Here is a 22,538-nt window from a genome sequence, read left to right as displayed (position 1 = left end):
CTAATTGATTTAAAAAAATAATTTCTTCATTAAACTTCACTGAAATACACAAGTATAAAACAGCAAGAAAAATGCTAGCGAAAACCTTGTGCTTTAATGCAATTGCATACATCAATATGACAAAACGCACAATAAAAGAAAATCTTCGTATGTCATCTAACTTGCATACTTACTCAAGATTCCTAAAGAACTACACTATCATTTTTATTTATTATTAAATTTTATCCCACCCTTCCACCCGGAGGAACATAGGGCGGTAAAACTGGTTGTTAAAATAGCCAGCAAAGCTATTTAACGTTGTAATAAAGCTGCAGTTTGTTGTTCCAATTTGCAGCTACAGTAAATTTTAAGGCAAGGAAAATCAGTTATAAAAATCTAAGTGATAAATAGATGAATGGATGAAAGGACAGTACGGATGGGATTGTACTGAAACAACTACCATGCCTATCCAGTTTTCATCTTTTCATAGAAACAGCAGTTTAAATGAAACAAATACCATTACTTACGCTGGTGGACTGTCTCCGCAGTATTTCCCAATTCTCCTAGCATCATTAATCTCGCCTCCATTAAACACAGCCACATAGTCATATCTGCAGTAGTTATCTCTCTCCACATCAAATTTTTCAAACTTCAACTCAATTAGCTGCAAGGAGGGAAATTAAGAATCTACTTAATGGCCTACTTCTTTACACAATGAACCCTAAAACCACAAAGATCCTCAGAGGCCATCCAGTTTGGCACCTTGGATTTAATCAGCATCTCAAAGACTCTTAAAAAGATGATCCTAAAACATTTCATGCAGTACATTAAAGCTGCCGTGACCCTGGGATCAGATTCCCCATCTCCAGTTAGGAGATCAAGGGCTTTGAGTCAGAACGCAAATTGCATGCAGGGCAGGGCTGGCCCCAGAAACAAGTCTGCAAGATGAGCCCATGGAACTGTTGCCCCACCAAACTGAGGATGTCGCATTGCTCTCTTAAGGCAAGGGGCTCCATCACAGAAGGCCTAGTCCAATCAGACTCCACCTGTCAGAGTAAATGACTGCTGGAGTGGGTTGAGCCCCTGAGGCAGACATAGAGATTGGTGAAACTGCCCTCCAGGCGGGTGGGGAGCAAAAAATCAGCCCAGAAATATGTCTCCAGTTACATATGGTCATGAGTTTAGACAAGAATTGGGAGCTGAGTGGATGGCAAGGCTGTATGAAGGGAGATCGCTGGAGACTAGAGTGCATGGCATACATATGTGTGTGGCAATGAGATACCATTGTTGCAGCGAGATCAGACACAGAAGTTTCCCAGCTTCTCGCACCATGGCACAAAAGGGGTATGGATTTTTTTTGCCAGTCCTCCTTGCCTTGCCCTCATTCCAGACCCTTCCAAGTACTTGGGTTGTATAAAATGCAGTAATTTCTGTTGTGGCAAAGTGGTTTTTTCTGGGTTGTGTATGTGCCGATGCAGCTTCCTGCAAGGGCACAGGGGACCCTAGGTACACCTCTGCCTTTAACTGATGCAGAATCTTTCAATAAAGTCAGATCTTACCACAGAGAGAGAATTCCTGCTCATATGTAAGGCTCAGTCCACAACAGGCTGTGGACAAAGCAACATCGGAATGCTGTTTTCTTGTAAGCACAGCCTGGGACCTGAACAAGGCTTGGCATGCATCTTAACAGTTGCTATTTATGAATGAATAAGGACGTGCTACAGAGAATTCAGACTAGTGGGTTGAACACCACATAAGATCAAATTCTGGATAAGTATTTGTAATAAAGACGAATTTTGGTTGCTAAAAAGAAGAAGAAGGAAACAACAATATTAACAGAAAGCTGCTATGATATTGCCGCTCAAATACTGTTGCAAAAAATTAAAACACAAATCCTTGAAGGCAATATCCATATTAAGTGAATTATATGTACAAAGCAAAACAAAATGAAAGTCATGTCCGGCAAGCTAATTGGCATGGCCAGTGGAATGCTTCACGGTTATTAGATGGGTTTTATAATTTTTTCCAAGGTTGTATATATAAAAATAACTCAACCCTACTGCTTATTTAGGGAGAATACTGTGTATGGAATTCTAACTCCTCTTAACAACATCTCATGGGATTTTACTTGAACACATTGCCTGGAAGATAAATGCTAATATAATAGCCTGGTCTGGACATAATGCTAAACAATAGGGCGCCTCAGGCTCTTCCTGTCTTCCCTCTTCCTCAAGCACAGCTGCAAGGAGTTCAGAATAATTTGCTTCCATTTAAAATCAACTGCTGCTTGCTGGGTTGCCTGAACCTGAACAAACCATGCTTAATCTGTGCTATGCTTAGTAGAAACAAATTTTAATTACTGGTTTGCAAGAAACTTTATTGACCTATTAGTAGAAAAGCAGGTTAACAAAGATGATAAATGGGTGAATGAATAGCTGTAATGGATGTGCCTATATTGACAGTAAGAACAAAGATGATAACATGTTTCTCAGAGAGCATAATATGTTGGGTGACAGAACAGCCTACTACAGTATTGTCCCAAACAATAGCGTGAATCTCTATTGGTATTTTTCCTGTGTGTGTTTTTTTATTATTTAGTTCCATGTAATTTCAATCCAAACATGTTATGTATATACAGTATAGACCGTTCTTTTAACTCCTTGCTTTATCATGACTATCTCATGTTGCACCAAGACACCTTGATATTCTGAAACAATGCTTAACTAAGAAATAGAAAGAAAATAGAAGCAGGCATGTGCATGTTAAAAAGTATATTTTGCCAACTGCACCAAGCAAAAGCATAGTTTGCCCTTCAGATTAAAGCCTTGCTGAAAGGGAAGTGTTTGAGGAATGAAAGCCCCTACCCACTTTTTCTTTCAGATGTTGATTTTTTTATTGTGCATTAGTTGCTCATTTCTCGCGTGGGACCATCAAGTTAACACTTCTCTTACCGCTGTAAGAGGTATTGCTGTTACGGAAAAATTGAGGTTTTTCATGAAGCTGCACTGCTAGTTTGGTAGTTACTAGTGTGCAAGTGAAACGATATCCACTTCTCCACTGAACCTGTTTTTTTGCACTTGTAAAGTTTTCTTTCAAATTCTTTAGAAAATACACCCCCCCCCAAAGGATGTTACTAAAGGTAAAGGTAAAGGGACCCCTGACCATTAGGTCCAGTTGTGACCAACTCTGGGGTTGCAGTGCTCATCTCGCTTTACTGGCCGAGGAAGCCGGAATACAGCTTCCGGGTCATGTGGCCAGCATGACTAAACGGCTTCTGGCGAACCAGAGCAGCACATGGAAACACTATTTACCTTCCCGCCGGAGCGGTACCTATTTATCTACTTGCACTTTGACGTGCTTTTGAACTGCTAGGTTGGCAGGAGCACGGACTGAGCAACAGGTGCTCACCCCGTCGCGGGGATTCGAACTGCCGACCTTCTGATTGGCAAGTCCTAGGGTCTGTGGTTTAAACTAGTCCTGTCTTTAAAAAAAGTTGATGAATACTACCAGGTGCCGCTCTTTCTGCTGACAACAATGCCATAGCATTCTGAGAGCCTTACTTTCTCCATTAGTCTTTCCATCCTATGTATGCATCTTCTCCAGTTCTGATCTACAATGTCCCAATTACTATTTTTGTTGTAAAAGTGAACAGGAGTGTGGCTACCCCTTGTACTAAGGCAACGCCCCATCAACTACAGGGTACAAGTGCTGAGAGGCATAGCTAGAAGCTTACACTTATGCCATGTTAATAATAAGATGTTTTCCTTCCTTGTGCCTATAATGGCTGTAATGGAAAGGCAGAACCCTAACTGAACAATAACAGTTCTATAAATCAAAGCAGGCTGGGAGATTTTCTCCTGATTCATTTAAATATTTGATGCTATCCAGGTGAAATAAAAATGCAGCAAGAGTTTGATAGTGAGCTAATGAGGCATTGATTCATTGGTAGATATTGACCTTCACAAGAAGAATTACTGGAATATACTGAGAATAAGTACATTACTGGAATATACTGAGAATAAGTACATGGTTAGATGTTTTAAGCACTTGCAAATACAGTTTCTCAAGAATAAGAACCCAAGAGGTGAAGAGTACACTAATGGGATGGTATAATTCAGTAAGAGCTTGAAAAGATTTTCAGGCACGTTTGGCAATAAATGAGAGCAATCACAAATGCTTTGTAATTTATCACGTTCAATTAAATCGCTGGCTATCCATAAATTGTTAAATGAGCCATATGTAGCAAGCAAGGAATGTGGATTAAAGATGAATACAGGAAAAGACTAAGCTGATCTACAGCCCCAAGTTCAAGAAAATATTATCCTGATCAATGCAGGGGGTGGGAGAAAATTAAGGATCAGAAGAATATATTTATCTTGGCCAGCTCTTTCATTTGGAGGATTATGATCATGAGAAGTGGATTAAAAGGCAACTCAAAGTGGCACAGACAAGGGTTCAGAAAGTAGATATGAAAAGCAGCCAACCTACCAAATATGCTTGAAGATAAAGGTATTCAATCACTAAGTGCCTCCTGCCATAATATAGTTTATGGAGCAGAAACCTAGGCAACGACAACAAAAAAGAGAGAAAGCAAAGATTGAGTAGCCTGCCATAGTGTGAAAAGGCACGTAGGTAGAACTAATATGGGGTGACTGACAAATGGATATGAAACAAGGCAAAGTGGTTTCAGTCCTAAGAAATGAAATGGTAGCATCCTTAAGATTAAGAAAACGATAGAATGAGCAAATAGATTAGGGAATTAAAACCTGAAAATGTGAAAAGCAAAGGGAATTGAATGAGTGTGGCAATATTTAGACACCATGGAGTGTAGCAAGTGCCCCAACTTAGTTCTAGGTAGGCATGCAGAGAAAATATTGAGTCAATCATTTTGAACAGAAAGTCCATAATATTCTTAAACTGAAAATAAAGCATTTGTTATTCACTTTTGTGCTCAGAAATTGTTCATATACACTGCATTTAATGAGAAAATAGATTTTATTTCTTGCTGTCTTTTAACCCAGCAATCCTTCCTTTCCTACAAAATCTTATCTGAACTAGAGCAAGTCAACGAGAATAAATGTTCGCAAAAAACTAGACAAAGGTGCACTAGAACAATAAAGGAAACAGGTTAAGCAGGGGCAGATGTCAGGCAGAATTTATAACTTACCTAAAAAGAGAACAGTTTCATAAGACGTAGAAATCTGAAAACAAAACCTAGTTTTACCCTAGCTGTATTTTGTGTGTGTCTCAGTTACATGTTTGATGAAAGCAGGTCTTATTTACAAGGGCCACACAGCTGCACAACAAATGAAAAATTATCATCAGGATTAAAAGGCTAAATGTATTATCAGAATTTGAACATGTTCCTATGCAGTGGGACTTGCAGTGCAACGTAACAGGAGAAGATAAATGCTCAGAACATCTCCCGTGAAACTCACTGTGCTGCTGCTAATACCATTATTTCTCCTGCCACCTGGCAACTCAGCAATCAATATAATACCCAGCTGTTCAGATCTGCTAATTGGTGAGCAGGGTTTTCTTCAAAGTAGCCATTTTCTGAGCCTAAATCAGAGTATAAGTAGCCACTGTCTTCTGATTGCTCTTCATGGGTAGGCAAGCTAAGGCCCGGGGGCCGGATCACACAAACAGTTCGGAATCAGCGTGTTTTTACATGAGTAGAATGTGCCCTTTTATTTAAAATGCATCTCTGGGTTATTTGTGGGGCCTGTCTAGTGTTTTTACATGAGTAGAATGTGTGCTTTTATTTAAAATGCATCTCTGGGTTATTTGTGGGGCACAGGAATTTGTTCATTATTTTTTTTCAAAATATAGTCCGGCCTCCCACAAGGTCTGAGGGACAGTGGACTGGCCTCCTGCTGAAAGAGTTTGCTGACCCCTGCTCTACTTCATAGATGCTGTAGGTCTGGTTGTGACTGTGAGCTAAGATGAGGTTGAAAGTTGCTGACAGGAAGCATCCGGAGGGGATGAATGCTAGAAATTCTTCAGGTGGAACAGAGCTAGAAGGAAAGATGGGAATCAGAGGGCTTTTGCAGATAGGAAAGATGAAAGCAGAGGCCATATGTGTGAACACAGCTCACCTGATTCTTTGGAGCTACAATGTGCCATGAGCAAGAAACTCCAGCTGGGTAATCTCGATCAGGCCAATTAGGAGTTTTAAAGGACCCAGGCTTGTCTAGTCGTCCACCACAGTACTGGTCTCCTAAAAATACACAACATAATGCTAGGCCAAAAACCAGAGTTTCATGTGGTGTTTGCCCAACTCTCATATAAAGCACATTATAATCCCAGCCTGCAAAATGTTAAATTTCGGTGAAACACTGAAATCATATCACACAATGCACTCCTTTCCATATTACTGGGGGTTTTTTAACTTCAAATTTTATAGAGCAAATGCATTGTTTTATGTATTTCACCTTTTTAGATGGCTAGCAAATGGCTTCCAATTATAGATGAATCCCTTTGGCTTTACAAAGATTTCTTCCTAATGTAAGAAAATAATAAAATACTTTTTTTATAACCCCCCCCCCCGAAGATTCTTACATGAAAGTACAGGGCTCAGTGTATCTATCACCTTAAGCTTCAATAACTTCCAGAATACCTCTTTCATGTGGTTCTGCTGCAGAAAACTTTGCAACAAAGCCATTCCCAGCTGTATTGGCATCTGAAATCATTTGTACCAGCATCTTATTGCTGTTGGCCACAAGAGCACCAGGTTTCAACGTGCCACAGAACCTGCCAAGACGCTGCCCGTTTGCATGGCCGTTGTACACATCCACAAAGTCATATCGGCATAAGTTATCACTTTCCAAGTCCATGAATCTAAAGGAAAGAACCACGACTTTCCCTTCAGGAACCTGTAGAAAGAAAAGAAGCTAAAGATTAACAGTCTGCGGTTTACACATTGACCTTATGGTGTAACTTTTACTCTCTACTTATATTTATATCTTACAAGAATAATATAAAGTCCCTCTCAAACCCCTTTTCTTCTCATATAATGTTAAGTTGTGGGTGAACATATCAGATGACACAGCGATTCTTCAAACAGCTCTTGTTTATTCACAGGCCAGAACAGAACTGAACTGAAGGGTTCAGCCAGCCTGCTTATGTAGAGCTCCACTAGAACGCAACAGTAACCATTTTCTGTAACTATCCAATCACTGAACGTCACTTTCGACCCCTCATTTGCATATGTGGACCTGAACTATCTACAGTATCCCCCTGCTGGCCCAGGGTGAGAACTTCAATACATAACATATAACATCTACCATATGTTTCCTCTTCTGTTTACACAAATAAGACATTCTGCTCCTCTCCTCTTCCCTATCTTCCAAGTCTACAGAGCATTGCCAATGCACCTTCTCTTGTGTGCACTTTGAGCAGCATTAGTGCTTGCATTCCTCCATTGCCCTTGAAAGACTGATTGTGTGGGTTGAAAGATTTCACCATGTTTCTGCATAAAGCTTGTGTCTTTGTACGGCTCTGTAAGTATGATAGAGTTATGCAAGCACCCATGCTTCACTGTTAAATACATGGAGATTCCATTCAAGTTAGGTGCTCTACGGTTCAGTATTTACTGAATGTAAAGATGCATAATTGCTTGTGAATGATCCCTGCTTAGTGGGGGGGAAATCACAACAGCCACAGGGACCCACAAGATAAAGCAATTGCTAATACCTTTGTGCTTCCTTCAAGAGAATAAATCATGCCCAACTATTACCTCGTATCTGGACTACCTATGTCCACAGCATTAACGACTGTGTTAATTTGCTAACTAGGGGTGATTTTGTGTTTCCTAAGTGTTTTCAAATAGAGCTGTAGTAAAAGCAAAAGGCTCATTTGTGAAACTGCATGACTGAAATTAAGGAACCAAATGAGTTATTAAACTTCACAGCTGCAACAGAAATAGTAATAAAGCGTTTCCTAAGGAAACCATAAATGTTGTCTTAGAACTCTGAAAGCTGCTATCACAATACTATAAATATTAAGTCTATTTTTTTTTTGCATGCACAAATCTAAAATGATATGCTGATGAGAGGATGCAGTAGGAAGGCCCCTGCCAAAAAGTCTCAAAAGACATCTGTAGAACTGATGCAATCCTTTAGATTACATGCATTTATAAAGAACTACCCAGTGGCTCCTGTATTCAGCAGCCATGTGAGATGGTGAGAGTAGGACCACCACACAGACTGGATGAGGCATCTGTTGCAACCATGACCCCTTGGCTTCACCACAGTCAGACAGCTAAGGTTTGAGTCATGGGACAATTGTAGCAAGGTAGCCAGACCAATTCTTTTGGGCAATGTTGACTAGATAGATGTCCTCTCCACAACCCCACATACGCACTGATCCCATTTGATTATTTAACAAATGTAGTTTTTTTGCCAACCTTTCTTGCCAGCCACAGAAGAAGAAGAAATATAAAACAGCTGCAGTTTCTCTTTCTCTCTCCCCCACCCTTTCTCTAGGGAACAAATGAACCAATTCCTCCCTTTCCAGGGAAAAGAAGGCTATTTTCCCAACCAAAGCTTCCCAGATTTCCTGACTGTTGTGCATACATAGTTCCTCTCCCCGCTTTATATTCTTGCTCCCTGGTAGTGCACCCACCAGTATACAGCTGCTGCACAGCTGGAAATTGTGGTGCAGTATGATCCTTTGGCTGTTGCTTTTGCTCACCCAAGGTGCTGACAACTACCTTCAGCGAGTAGATGAGACTTCTGGGTGGAGGGAAGAGTATAAAGAACCAAAGAATGGAAGAGAGCACACATTCAGAGAGTACAAAATTGTGAGAGTGAATTCAAAATCTTAAGCTGCTGGGTTTTTTTAAAAGAACTTTGTATTTTTAGATCTCTTAGGCTCACGATAAGGGAAACAGAAACATGTTTTGAGTGAAGGCAATTTGAAACCAAATGTATGCATTGTGTTAACCTAAGAATTGTGATAGTTGTTGCAGTGATTGGTGGGGTGGGTGGCAGTGGAGGTTCGCATGAACAAATTGGATGTGTAGAGGTCAAAGCACACACAACCAACTTGAGAAAACCTTTTGAGCTATCTCAGACTTTGCTTCCAGTGAATCCCACGGAATGGAAGGGAAATCAAAGGTCATGGATATGACTTAATAAAACCATAAAAAAGATTGGGGGAAAGTGAAAGCTCCCTATTTCCAACATGCAGCCCCATTCTCTACCCCACACTCCTTGACTTTTAAAGAAACCTTTATATGTATGAGTGTATATAAACATTTCCCAAGTCTGAAATGTTTTGCAGAAAGCCAGATGCTGTAACTTTTTTATGAATGGGCAACTTGCAAGTGCAGATATTGGCTTGGTTCCAAAAACACTATTACTGAATACGCACAAGGATTTGTTTTTTGAGTGGGGTACAGCAATGCAGTTTTTGTGGTGATAAATTTCACACAAAAATATTTATTTCTAGTGCTGTCTCAGCAGGAAAAGAAAAGAAAAATTCTATGTGAGCAAACCTCACCCAATGATCATCAACTAATCTTTTTTTCGGGTGTTGAATCCAGCTAGTCAGGGTCTGATTCTGCTCCCATTTGAGTCATAATGAGGATAATGTCTCAGTTCAATGGGTTAATGTAATGACTTTCATGTTCTGTCTGTGTTCTTGACAGTAATGACTAATTTGCTTCTAATCTGCCCATGCTCTGATGTCTGGAGTACAGGCAGAGAAATGCCAGTCAGCTTAATATCTTGTTACGCATATATGTCAACTCTCTTCTTTTACAGGCAACAAAACATCTCTTGCTGCTCATTCCCATTTATGAAGTAACTGATTCCTACACCTGGTTCCTAATCTACAGCTCCCACTGCATTCATAACTGTAAGTGAACAGATGACAGAATCACAGCACTGTCTCTAGATTACTGTTGGTAGCTGCTTTTCCTCACACTTTGTTAAAAAGTTCAATGGGCTGTGAGTTTTTCTGGCAACAGAGCTAAAGTTTAACGCTGCTTATTATGACACCACAATAAATTTAGTTCAATGCTATCTCTGCTGGATGCCACTGTATGAAACTCTACCATGGTGCCCCAACAATAACTGTTAGGCCATAGGGTGTTAAGGTTAAAAACTTTACTGGGGAAGGAAATATTTTTCTATTCTCATCTATATTATACATTTTAGGGCAGGCAGTACCATGCCACTTTAAATAGTCATGGTTTCCCCCTAAGAATCCCGGGAAATATAGTTTGTTAAAGCTGCCAAGCGTAGTTAAAGACCCCTCTCCCCTCAGAGAACTACATTTCTCAGAGTTACCTAGGTAAAAGGGTTACTGTTAAACTGCTCTCAGAATGGTAGCTCTCAGAGTGGAACAGGGGGCTCCTAATACCTCTCAGCCCCCTTAACAAAACCTACCCAGACCCTAAGATCATCTTCTGAGGCTCTCCTTCATGTGCCTCCTCCTTGAGAGGTCCAGAGGGTGGCAACACGAGAACAGGCCTTCTCTGCAGTGACTCCCCATGTGCGGAATGCTCTCCCCAGGGAAGTTCGCCTGGCGCCTTCATCCAGTGGCGTAGCGTGGGTTGTCAGCACCCGGGGCAAGGCAAGTAATTTGCGCCCCCTAACCCGTGGATTTGCGCCCCCTAACCCGTGGATTTGCCCGAACCCCAGATGTTGCGCCCGGTGCGGCCGGCCCCCCCTGCACCCCCCACGCTACGCCACTGCCTTCATCATACACCTTTAGGTGTTAGGCAAAAACATTCCTTTTAACCAGGCATTTGTTTGATCTGATTTACATCCTATGCCCTTTTAAAATGCGTTTTTTTGGGGGGGGGCTATTGGGTTGTTGTTTTTATTTTTATTATGTATTTTGTGCTTCTATATCTTGATTTTATTCTGTGAACCGCCCTGAGACCCCTGGGTATAGGGCGGTATATAAATTCAATAAATAATAATAATATGGCAGTAAATACACGTATCCATATAATTGCAGAGCAACTATTATCCTTTGCTTTGTGGGGTATGGCCACAGATCAACAACGAATCCATTAATATGTATTTCATAAATAAAAATCCTACCATTTGTTTGTATTTAAAAGGTTATTTTCCCCACGTGGAAAATGCTTCATTCCTTATTCCTCCCATAAAAGAACATTATAAGAAAAATGAACCGAGTACCTCCAGTTAATAGGGAACATTTTTCAAAACAGGCTTCCTGTCACCAACCTTTTAATGGACTTCAGCTACTGAACATATTAAATTATCTACATAAAGAACTTATGACAGACTAGAATGCTATTTTTATGTCATGTTCCTATATATATGTACTGAGTGTTCTTAGATTACTCACCCTAAATCACTGAGGAGAGGGATTGTGTTAAAACCACTGGTATGTGATGCTTTGTGCTCTATAAATTACTCTGTGAGAGATGGTAAGAGTAACAGCTGTAGTAGCACTACAACTCATAGGCTGTGTCATGACTACAATACAATGTGCTGAATGACCAACTTCTAAAATTAGAAAAAAGATAATAACCAGCTTTTTTACTGTAATGTAATATATTCTCATTCAACTTTCTGAGTAAATCAGTCTCATAAGATTTTCAAAAAACCACTACTAAATCGCTGCTTGCCTACTGCTCTGCAGCAACTATTGGATTTTGCCTGTCTCTGTTCTTTTGAGACAAAAATGGGATACAAGGAGTGGAGTAAAGTGGTTTAGAACCTGATTCCCCTCCAATTTATCTTACAATCCCTGTATTGGTGAATTTATTGATTTTCTAGCCTTCCTTTACCACTTGTAAAACTTAAACAGAAGGAGACAAATGACTGCTTCTAGAACTGTTAAATTAGATAGCTTGATCTTGGTTGTCCTTAAGTACATTAAATGATGAAACCAGATTGTGTCTAGGTTCAAAGGTCTTAAAATTTAAGTGTCAATGTTGCATGTGAGAACTGCAGATTTGAATGCATACTGCATACTTCATAACAAGAAAAGGACTGCATGTTATTCTTTTCAATGTGCTTTGTGACAGTGAAAGTTCTTACTGTGATTTTCCAAGTACATTTGCTGTTTGGAGGGTAGATTCCTGGAAATCCTTCACTGCCAATAAACCCCGATGCTCCGCTTAGAATTCCACCACATTTAAAAGACCTGGAAAACAAAGAAAAGCTTTACTTCTGAGACAGTATTATAAAGGCGGAGTAGAATGGCTGTTATCTAATATGTACTGCTGACACCATTCCTAGAGCATCCGTGTAAAGGAATTAAACTATTTAAAATGTAACACAATACAGCTGCCTAAAATAACTGGCATCTATATCTATAGAGTGCAATTTATTACTGATAGGTGAAGTCTATGCCATGGTGTGTGTGTGTGTGTGTGTGTGTGTGTGTGTGTGTGTGTGTAGGAACAGAATGATTGTTCTCCATAGGGAGATGCCAAATAGATGAATTCCAAGGAAAACTTAACTAACACCCATATCTATCTTGCTCTTTCATGCACACCACTGCCAAGGTAGTTAGCAGAACTACAGTATGTTTATCAGTTGTCTAGTAGCACTTTGCAGTTGCCTCTGGTGGTAATTTGATGTGTGTATACAGCAGTTTTCCCCCCCCCCCAAGTATTAAAAATGCTTTACATGCATTAGCTGTGTTCAGACATAGTGCTAGACTATAGTAGGAGAAGAATGAGCCTAGCCTCACTCAAGGCTCTCATACTCCCTGTTTTCCCCTCTTCTCCTCTGGTATGGCCTCAAGAAGAGGAGACTGGAAGCTCCCACTTCTGTTTTAGATTAGCTACGGTTAAATTGCTTTGTGAAGAGTAGGTAAAGGTAAAGGGACCCCTGACCATTAGGTCCAGTTGTGGCCGACTCTGGGGTTGCGGCGCTCATCTTGCTTTATTGGCCGAGGGAGCCGGTGTACAGCTTCCAGGTCATGTGGCCAGCATGACTAAGCCGCTTCTGGTGAACCAGAGCAACGAATTAAATGTGTATGGATAATATATAGCGAGATGAGCGCCACAACCCCTGAGTCGTCCACGACTGGACCTATCGGTCAGGGGTCCCTTTACCTTTAGGGACAACCAGAAAAGGTCTAACATAGAAGGGAGATAGATGGTGAAGAACTAATTAAAGTAGCCAGAGTGAATAATAATGAAACTGGATATTTATGGAAGGTTATAAGATCTGATTCTTGTATAATGAGAAACTGATATATTGGGAATTCAGGACTTAGGTAGGAGAGAGCAAGGGAAATATCTTATAATTGCAGCACTCAATGTGTTTAGGTAACGTGGAACGATGGATAACTGCCCCTGCAGTAGTACTGAGGGGAAAAGACCATTATCCTCTGTATTAGAATGAAGAGATGGTACAGACATGACTTAGTAAGATTATCAGGCAGGCAAATGAGACCAAAGTCTTCAAGCAGTAAACAAAAGGCAAAAACCCAACAGACCACATGGCTGGGTGGAGTAGCAAAGGCAAGGTCACTGGGCAAGACTTACCCGTTGACTCATCTCCATCTAGACTAACTTGGAATAGGAGATGGCACAAAAGTGACTGAAAAAATTGAATAATGCCAAATGAAGGAATAACCTAGATTCAGCAATGGACTGACTTCATACTTGCATGGCCTACTTTTCTTTTTTACCAGAAGCCTTGTGGTTCACCTAAGTATTTGAAATTTACAAACCAAGGCTACATACTCAGAATGACTGGACAATTGAGGCATAACTGGCAAGCAGCAATTTAGTAGTAAATAGGTTTTTGAAAATCTTATGAGACTGATTTACTCACAAAGTTGAATGAGAATATTACATTTTGAAAAACCAGAGCGCTTTAACAGTAACCCTTTTACCTAGCTCACCCCGTCGCGGGGATTCGAAGTGCCGACCTTCTGATCGGCAAGCCCTAGGCTCTGTGGTTTAGACCACAGTGCCACCCGCGTCCCATCCTACAGATATTACAGGCTTTAAAAAGACAGAAGTTTAGATTCATTCCTATATCACTAGGCTGACACCAGAATATAACTTACTGGAGCCTCTTTTTGTGTTTTTCGGGCTTATGAGGAATAGGATGCAGAGGACAAACACTTGAAAATTAAATCGTCTACTCAGTCCAGGATTTACATTTACCATATGGATTTAAAGCAAAAGCATTTGGAGTCTCATGTGTCAAAGGGTGTATGCCTAAGCCTCTGATAAATACTGTAATTTTAGAAGGGAGGACAGTAGTTTTGAGGCTGCTTCTAGGGCTTCCCTATCCTCGTGCAACATTCAGACGGGTCACTGAACTGTTACTGAGGTGGCAAATTTTATAAAATTTAGCTCTGATGCTCCCTAGAAGTGTTTTTGCACTGGATAGTTCATGAATTCTCGGCCTGCTGTTTAAAGCAGAAACAAAGACCAATAAATATGGTGTGATGCAGGGGAATTCCACTCTAGCATCTCTGCTTTGGGCAACATCTACCATCCAAACAGAAGAGGAGCTGGGCAGACAGAGCTTAAGGCTCCATGTAACTTGTGGAGATAAGCAGATGAATCAAGCATTCCTTGAAAAAGGCTCATGTGAAGGTGCACCGATTTGATTCTCAGTGGGTTTACTCATCAGATCCAGCGCCGAGGGCCTTCTGGTGGCTCCCTCATTGTGAGAAGTGAGGTTACAGGGAACCAGACAGAGGGCCTTCTCGGTAGTGGCGCCCACCCTGTGGAACACCCTCCCTTCAGATGTGAAGGAAATAAGCAGTTATCCTATCTTTAAAAGACATCTGAAGGCAGCCCTGTTTAGGGAAGTTTTTAATATCTAATGCCGTATTGTTTTTAACATTTGATTGGGAGCCACCCAGTGTGGCTGAGGAGACTCAGCCAGATGGGCGGGGTATAAATAATAATAATAAATAATAATAATAATAATAATAATAATAATAATAATAATAATAATTATTATTATTATTATCAGCTTGAATATAAAGACTCATGGACCTTCAGAAGCAGTATTATATCACCAGTTCAATCGTTGCCTGCACAATTCAATTGTTGCCTGTCATTATCTTGCAGAAAAGCAATTTAGAATAACAATAGGCTGGACAATCACTGTCTCACCCTAATAGCAAACTCAGGTAGTGAGTGCCAACAGGACCGGAGCCAAAATGCAGGCTCTGGGAGGTAGAAACCCTAAGCTCTGTAGATATACGATAATGTTTTAAGAGGAACAACCCCTGCTTCCTCTGCCAACTAAGGAATGAGTATGTTTAGTAGCTATGTAACGTTGAGTGCAGTTGGAAAAGGGAAAATGCAGAGAGGAATGAGAGTGGGAGGAATTGAATGAAGTATCCTTTGAGAGGACATGGCTGGCTGGGACCCCAAACAGGAACATCCCTGTGATATACTGCAACACTTTGTGGCAAGTTCCACTTGTCACTTTTATAAATCTATTCCCCAAACTGCAGCACCCTGTTAAAAAAAAAAAAGTCCTGTACTATCATAACATTTTGGATTCCGCACACAGAAGGACCTGAATTGTCTCCTGCTATTACTTCCATCTGCCATACAGATGGAAAGGGGGATCAGGAAAGGATCAGGCCATGTTGAAGGATTCTGCAGGGATTGCGTGCAGTCCACAAAAGCATCCCATTCCTGAAAAAAAGGCTTCAAGTTGCTGCATTGTAATAAGAGAGCCACACTTGGGAGTTCTGCAGATTCTAGATGGGAGTCCTTCACATAATCAATGACACAAGTTAGACCATTTCAACCATGGTGTTTTGCCTTACAATGGTGTATGAAAAGGACATCACGTTTGTAGATAGCATCACTCACTCTAACAGCAAACTCAGGTGGCTTTGACAGAATTGTAGCTAAAACTGGGTACCAGAAACAAGAGGGAGATCTCAGCTTCATTGGGGGAAGCTCCAGGGTTTGCAGATGCTCAAATAATAGTTTCAAAAGCAAAGCTAACAGGGCAACTGCCCTTCAAGCACACTCGATGCAAACTTAGGAATGCTGAATGTCAGTTGAACAAAGAAAAATAGAAAACTGGGGCATAGGATAGAACACAGTATGCATCCTACAGGAGGACATGGCTGCCTAGAACTGTGAAAAACAAGAGCCTTCCTATTAGGGTGGGAGATGCTGCCACATTTTGTTGCATGCCTCATTTGCACATGTCTATTTCCCTCTCTCTCTCTCTCTCTCTCTCTCTCTCTCTCTCTCTCTCTGTGTGTGTGTGTGTGTGTGTGTTAGGAACAGAGTGACAGCTTTGGCTGCCAAATGTATTGTGCAACAAAACAGATTTGTCTGCAGTCTTCACAAATGCACAGGTTTTCCTTACAGCTGTGAAGGAAAAAGGTCAGATGAAGAGACCTGTAAACTCATTATTTAATTAACGAGTTGGCCTTTGGCTAATTAAACAATCTATGCCCTGTTAAATCGTGTGTGTGCATGTGTGTGTGTGCGTGTGTGTGTGTGCGGACGTCATATCAATATAATAAATAAAATAAATAATTTTCCTTTTCCTTAGACCAACATATGGCATATGTAAAACTCCTTACTCCCTATATTTTGCAGTGGCTATCAGTGTGCTGTATATGTTTAAAACAGAACATTGCATCCATAAACATGTGGCTGGCATGCTCTGGAGAGCTGTGGCTGTTCATAGCGGTATCTGTCCACTGTGTGTCTCAGGTCTTTGCAGACTTCCTTTTTTTAAAAAAAAAAATCCCATTCAAACATCACCATATTTACTGGGTGACACTGTGGTGAACAAAGTAGCAAACCTGGATGCCACCTAAGTGTAAATCAGCTTTAATTCTATGGAACAGAACAGTGGGGCTCTTCTTCAGAAGTTGGTTACTAGTTCCCAGTTCCTTATTTGCACAAAACTTTGAAACACAGCTCAGTCAGAAAACTTGAAAGAAGAACTAAAGCTTATATATCCCTGACCTCTTCCCAAAAAATGGCTTTGGTACACAGCATATCACATATCTCCAAGACCAGAGACAGCACCCTACTAGTCCACTGTAATTTTCTCCTCTCAAAACAGTCCTGTTTGTGAATATTTATAAACGCATGATGATCTCAGAGGACAATAGCCAATAAGGCTGTGCTTAAAATAAGAGGTGCTGTGGTACCTGGAATCACAGAACGGTAGAGCTGGAAGGGACTTCCAGGGTCATCTAGTCCAAACCCTGCCTGGCAGGAATCTCAACTGACTGCATAGAAACCATGCCTTTCTCATTAGCCTTACTCTCCCTAAGGTATGCACAGGAGGGGCAGTTGGGGTTACTTGGAAATGCATACCCTCCAACATTTCTCTGTTGAAAATAGGGACGTCCCATTCCATAATGATAATTTTACTATATCTACCTCACACATCTTACTGGGTTGCCCCAGCCACTCTGGGCAGCTTCCAGCATATATAACATAATAAAGCATTAAACATTTTTTTTAAAAAACCCTTCCCTATACAGGATTGCCTTCGGACGGCTGGGGGGTGGTGGTTTGAATAACTCCATACCCTCCAACATTTCTCCAATGAAAATAGCGACATCCTAAGGAAAAGCGTGAAATTCCAGAATCAAATCAGAAACAGGGACTGCTTCTCTAAGTTAGGGACGTCCCTGGAAAACAGGGACCCTTGGAGGGTCTGGAAATGCAATCTGCACACGCTCAGAAGCACTCCTTTTTGGTAACTTCAAATTTTCCTAGCGTTCCTAACTCTGATGCAAACCAACAATCCCCGGGCGTTCACAAGACGCCAAGGCAGCGAGACCTCCCATACTTTGAAAAAAACACACAGAGAGAGCGCAAAGCCTGAGTTTTGCTCTTGCGCGGGGCAGGGCAACGCAGCAAGAGACCCTCCCCGTCGGCGCAGCACATTTCAACAAGAACGAACATCAGGAAAGAGCGGGCAAATTAATAAACCTGCGGCAATTTAATCGCCCGGAAAACTCTGCACGCCTCGCGAGGCCAGTCAGACGCGCGCAGCTACTGGGTGGGCTCGTACGTGGGGATGGATACCGCGCGCGTCGCGTGCTCGCAAGGCGGCGCCGCGGCGCCAAGAGGAGCAACCAAGCAAGAGGAGGAAGCGGACAGGGGGCGGGAGATCCTCTGCCCGTCGGGGGGCTCTTTGCTCACTGGCTCTCCCGCGCGCGCGCGCCTGCATCGACGGGCTTTACCTGGGTCTTTGCGCCTGCCGGTTGGTGGCGGGCTGCGAGGCCGCGAGCAGCAGGAGTCCCAGGGCCACGGAGCACGAGGCGGCTGCTTTCATGGTGTCCTGCTCGCAGTCGGGGCCGCCGCGTCAGCTCCTGGGCAACGGCGGCGTGGTTGGGGATTGGTTCGGGGGGCATGCACTCTTATAAAGCGGCTCGCTGAGGCAGGAGACGGCGCTGCCCCTGGAGGAGTTCCCTCGCCGTGAATATCCCATTTGTTCCTTAAGGCGAGGGGAGGAGAGAATAGCCGCCCCCTTCGGCCTCCTCCCCTTTATGGTGGAGAGAGAGAGAGAGAGCTCTTGAGGGGGAATGCCAGTCAAGCTCGTGCTTCACGGTTAAGAAATAAAGAGTCCTCTCTCCCACCGGAATTTTACGGTGAGCGGAGGCAGGTCAGTTTCAAAGGCAATGGCCTAGATTTCTTCCCTTCTCCTCCTCCTCCTCCTCCTCCTCTCAGGAGGTGGTTCCTCACAAAAGTTTAGATACACGCGAAACGTGTATTTAGCGTGTGCAAAACGCTGCCACTCGATAGCGTGGAAGGTTACAGAGTTGCGGGGGGGGGCACTTCAGATATCACTGGACCACAACTCCCTTCACTCATTTACCACGCTGGCTGGGGTTGGAATTGTAGAGTCGGAAGGAATCACGAGGATTATCTAGTCCTGTGATGCAGGTATATTTCGCCCAAAGTGGGTCTCGAACCCACAACCCTGAGATTGAGCGTCTGGTGCTCCAAGGGAGGCCCACACGATCTCCCCCCCCCCCCGATTTAGGAGATTTCATTAGGCAAGTTGGTGGAAGGTGAGACTCTCAACAGGTATTGCCGTGGTCAGTCCCCACGTGGTGCTTCAGGTTAAGTACAATTTCAGGTTAAGTATGGACCTCCGGAACGAATTAAATACTTAACCCGAGGTACCACTGTATTTCACTGTTGTCTCTACCAGGTCTCCTGATAATAGTGAAATTTGCCAGAGCGAATCAGAAGCAGAGCCAGAATAGAAGCAATATTTTGAACAGGGAGCTGCTGGCCCAAGCTATACAATATGCTCTTTCGCAAAGCATCGGCTCCAGAGTCCTTTTGTTCCTCCTGCTGTTTCCTAGGCGCAGGCAGGAGGTGGCAATAGGATGTGGTAATCAATTGGCAGCAAGAAGGAGAAACAAGCACCTGTTGTTGAACAGAAGTCAAGGTAGAGATCCAGGAAGTGGCAGCAGCTATATGTGCCCCCCACCTTCACTTGCCTGTGTATGCATTGTCCTGGCAACCCCCATTGTTGGCGCTGAGCTTGTGTTGGGTGTTTCTGCCGGGCATCCCAAGGCAGGGTTCCAGGCAGATAAACGTCATCAGTGTGCTCAAGTTCCCATGCGTGTTGTGAGGCCGGGCTGTTTTCTGCAAAGTGCAGCCTTTCTGTGAAAAGTGTCCTTTCTCCAAGGTTTTCCATCTCCAGTACCCTTTGTAAGCCCTAAATGCATATGGCATAATGCAAGACAGCCTCATACTGTACATCCTGTTGCCTGAATTGGTCTTTATATTTTGTATTTATTTTTGATCTGGTAAAGGAGCCCAAGGCAGGGTGAAGTGTAGCAGCACCATGGAGAGCTCTGAGTGAGCCACTTGCTCCAACAAAAGCTAGAGGTGGACTGAGGCCTTTGAGCCCCTGCCTCTAGTCCGGACTCCTAGGCTGCACCCCTTTTGTAAGAACTGCAGTCTATAAAGGGCTAGGCCTCTGGTTTGCAGACTGCCACTTCTTCATCACTTCCTGCCTGGTGTGCTGTTGGACTGATGAGGTAGATTGGAAGGCATCCAGTTCCTCAAGCCCAGGGGAAGACGGCCATGTGGGCCCCAGCTCTGGTTCTATAGGCCCTAGTGCTGTGGGATCTGGTCCAGGGGGCTCCTGCACACCAGTTTTGGATTTAGCAGCCCCCTGGTTACCAACCTCAGGCTCAGAGTCAAGGTCCAGCTTCTTAGCTGGGATCTCTGCAACCTTTGGTTTTGTAACTCGGGGGTCACAAGAAGTTCATATGCTGGTGTGCTGTGATTGGGTGTGGAATTACACAATATCTTACCCTCCATCCTGGCGTCATGGTTGGGGCATGTTTCAACACTTGATCTGTTTTTGAATTCTCCCCCTTGCTGTTGAAGTGAATAGGAGGGGAATTTCCTGCACTATGCATAAAGCTGTGCTGTCAACAAAAGAATGGAAAAAATATACAGACAATTTCTTGCACCCAAAGGTGGCGAACAGCGAAATACAATATTTAAAAACAAATAATAAAATCACAATCCAAACTATAATATAGCAAAAACTTGGCTGCTCAAACTGATCCCTTATAAAATGGACATCTTTTCAGCGTTACTTAAGTTCCCTGCTGGGATGAAATGCTTCAGATGTCTTTTTCAGCAACAGGTGTACACAGATGTGGAATCTGATGTCATATGTGAACATCTGAAGTCATCTTCTGTACCAAAAGTAGTAAAATCATGGTAGTAAAATCATGTCTTAAAGCCAGTGCTGTAGGGAATCCACACAAAGATTCTAAACAGGCTGGCCTTCAATACCATTTGCATTTTAAATATTTGTGGAATACTGGGTGTGTGTTTTTTCAGTGTGCCTCTTCTGCTTCTTATAGAGACTGTTTTAAAAAAGACTGTGGCAGGGATTGTATCCCAGAATCTACTAAAGCTTGATCTGTAAATCAGGTAAGCCAAAATGTTTAGATATAGTTCAACTATTTTGTCTTTACTGGATTTTTCAGCATCCTACAGTATGCCACATGTCATATCTGAATATTGTCTCCACATCCCTGGAACACTGCCCTGAGGTCCTCAGCTAGTACTTGTCCTTTGTTGTCTTTCTGGAGAAAGGCTAAAACTATTTTTTATTTAGCAAAAAAAAATTATAAGCTGTTCTAATTATACTGTATTTATTGTGTCAGTTGTATCGCCTGTTCTCTATTTTATCATAGAGGGTCATCTAGTTCAGCCCCCTGCAATGCAGGAATCTCAGCTAAAGCATCCATGACAGATAGCCACCCAACCTCTGCTTAAACACCTCCAAGGAAGGAGAGTCCACAACCTCCCGAGGGAGACTGTTCCAATGTCAAACAGCTCTTACCGTCAGAAAGTTTTTCCATATGTTTAGTTGGAATCTGTTTTCTTGTAACTTGAAACCATTGGTTTGAGTCCTACCCTCCAGAGCAGGAGAAAACAAGCTTGTTCCCTCTTCCATATGACAGCCCTTAAGATAAATGAAGATGGCTATCATATCTTCCCTCAGTCTCCTCTTTTCCAAGCTAAACATACCCAGCTGCTTCAACTGCTCCTCGTCGGGCTTGGTTTCCAGACCCTTGACCATCTTGGTTGCCCTCCTCTGCACACATTCCAGCTTGTTAACAGCCTTCTTAAATTGTGGACACAGAATTGGACATAGTATTCCAGGTGTGGGGTGACCAAGGCAGAATAGAGTGGTACTATTACTTCCCTTGATCTGGACACTATACTTCTGTTGATGCAGCCTAGAATAGCCTTAGCTTTCTTCTCCTTCTTCTTCTTCTTCTTCTTCTGCTGCTGCTGCTGCTGCTGCTGCTGCTGCTGTTGCTGCTGCATCACACTATTAACTCATGTTAAGCTTGTGGTCCACCAAGACCCCTCGATCCTTTTCACATGTACTGTTACATATTATTGTAATGATGGTTTTAGTTTATTGAAATTTTTGTTTTGATGCAGAATCAAGTCACACTTTTAATTTAATTAAAACAATTCAAATAAGCAACCCAGGGACACTGAGAAATTATTTGCTGTGTCCACCCAAGTAAATTGAAAGGCTGGCTGTTCATTTTAATAATGTTTACAGTTCCTTTTATAATGATCATAAAATGGGCTGAAATTACAGAGCTGAGGGATGGCATCCTCTGATTATCCACAGAACATAATCTGCATAGAGCGCTTCAGGGCGAGCTTTTCTGCAGCCCAAGAAAGCAAACTTTTGCTGAGCTCTTGAGGGGACCACCCTCATACAAGGGTAGCTCTTTGCAGAATCTGAAAGGAACAAGGAAGTCAGCATCGCCACTGATATTGTAATAATCAATGCGTTTGTCACTATTTAGCCACTGTCATGCTCTGTAAAGACTATTTGGGGCATGAATGAGGAACCTGTGTCTCTTCAAAAGGAGTTGAACTATAATTACTATTGGCCATGTTGGCTGGGGCTAATGGGATTTAAAGTCCAACGACATCCAGGGGATATAAGACCATAAGAGTAGCCTGCTGGATCAGGCCAGTGACCCATCTAGTCCAGCATGCTGGTTTCAGAGTGGCCAACCGGATGCCTATGAGAAACCAGGGAGCACAACAGGGAGCACTCTCTTCCTGTGGTTTC

General features: G+C 42.4%; 1 protein-coding gene across 2 annotated transcripts in view; it reads right to left on the bottom strand.

Annotated features, from left to right (window-relative positions):
* The window catches only part of PCOLCE2 (procollagen C-endopeptidase enhancer 2), a 29,257-nt gene extending 10,715 nt beyond the window's left edge, over positions 1 to 18,542 (bottom strand). For both annotated transcript variants that reach the window (XM_083613864.1, XM_083613865.1), the window contains exons 1-5: positions 18,133 to 18,542; positions 12,006 to 12,111; positions 6,599 to 6,854; positions 6,078 to 6,199; positions 507 to 643 (exon numbers count right to left, since the gene is read on the bottom strand). In XM_083613864.1, the coding sequence (XP_083469990.1) occupies positions 507 to 643; positions 6,078 to 6,199; positions 6,599 to 6,854; positions 12,006 to 12,111; positions 18,133 to 18,224 (713 nt within the window). In that variant the 5' untranslated portion in view covers positions 18,225 to 18,542. The remainder of the gene's footprint in view (positions 1 to 506; positions 644 to 6,077; positions 6,200 to 6,598; positions 6,855 to 12,005; positions 12,112 to 18,132) is intronic.
* Between the last annotated feature and the right edge of the window lie 3,996 nt (positions 18,543 to 22,538).

This window comes from Podarcis filfolensis (genome assembly GCF_964270895.1).
Source record: "Podarcis filfolensis genome assembly, chromosome: 5".
Taxonomy (NCBI): Eukaryota; Metazoa; Chordata; class Lepidosauria; order Squamata; family Lacertidae; genus Podarcis; species Podarcis filfolensis.
Note: the sequence above shows the minus strand (reverse complement) of the source record. Positions and strands in the feature narration are given on the sequence as shown.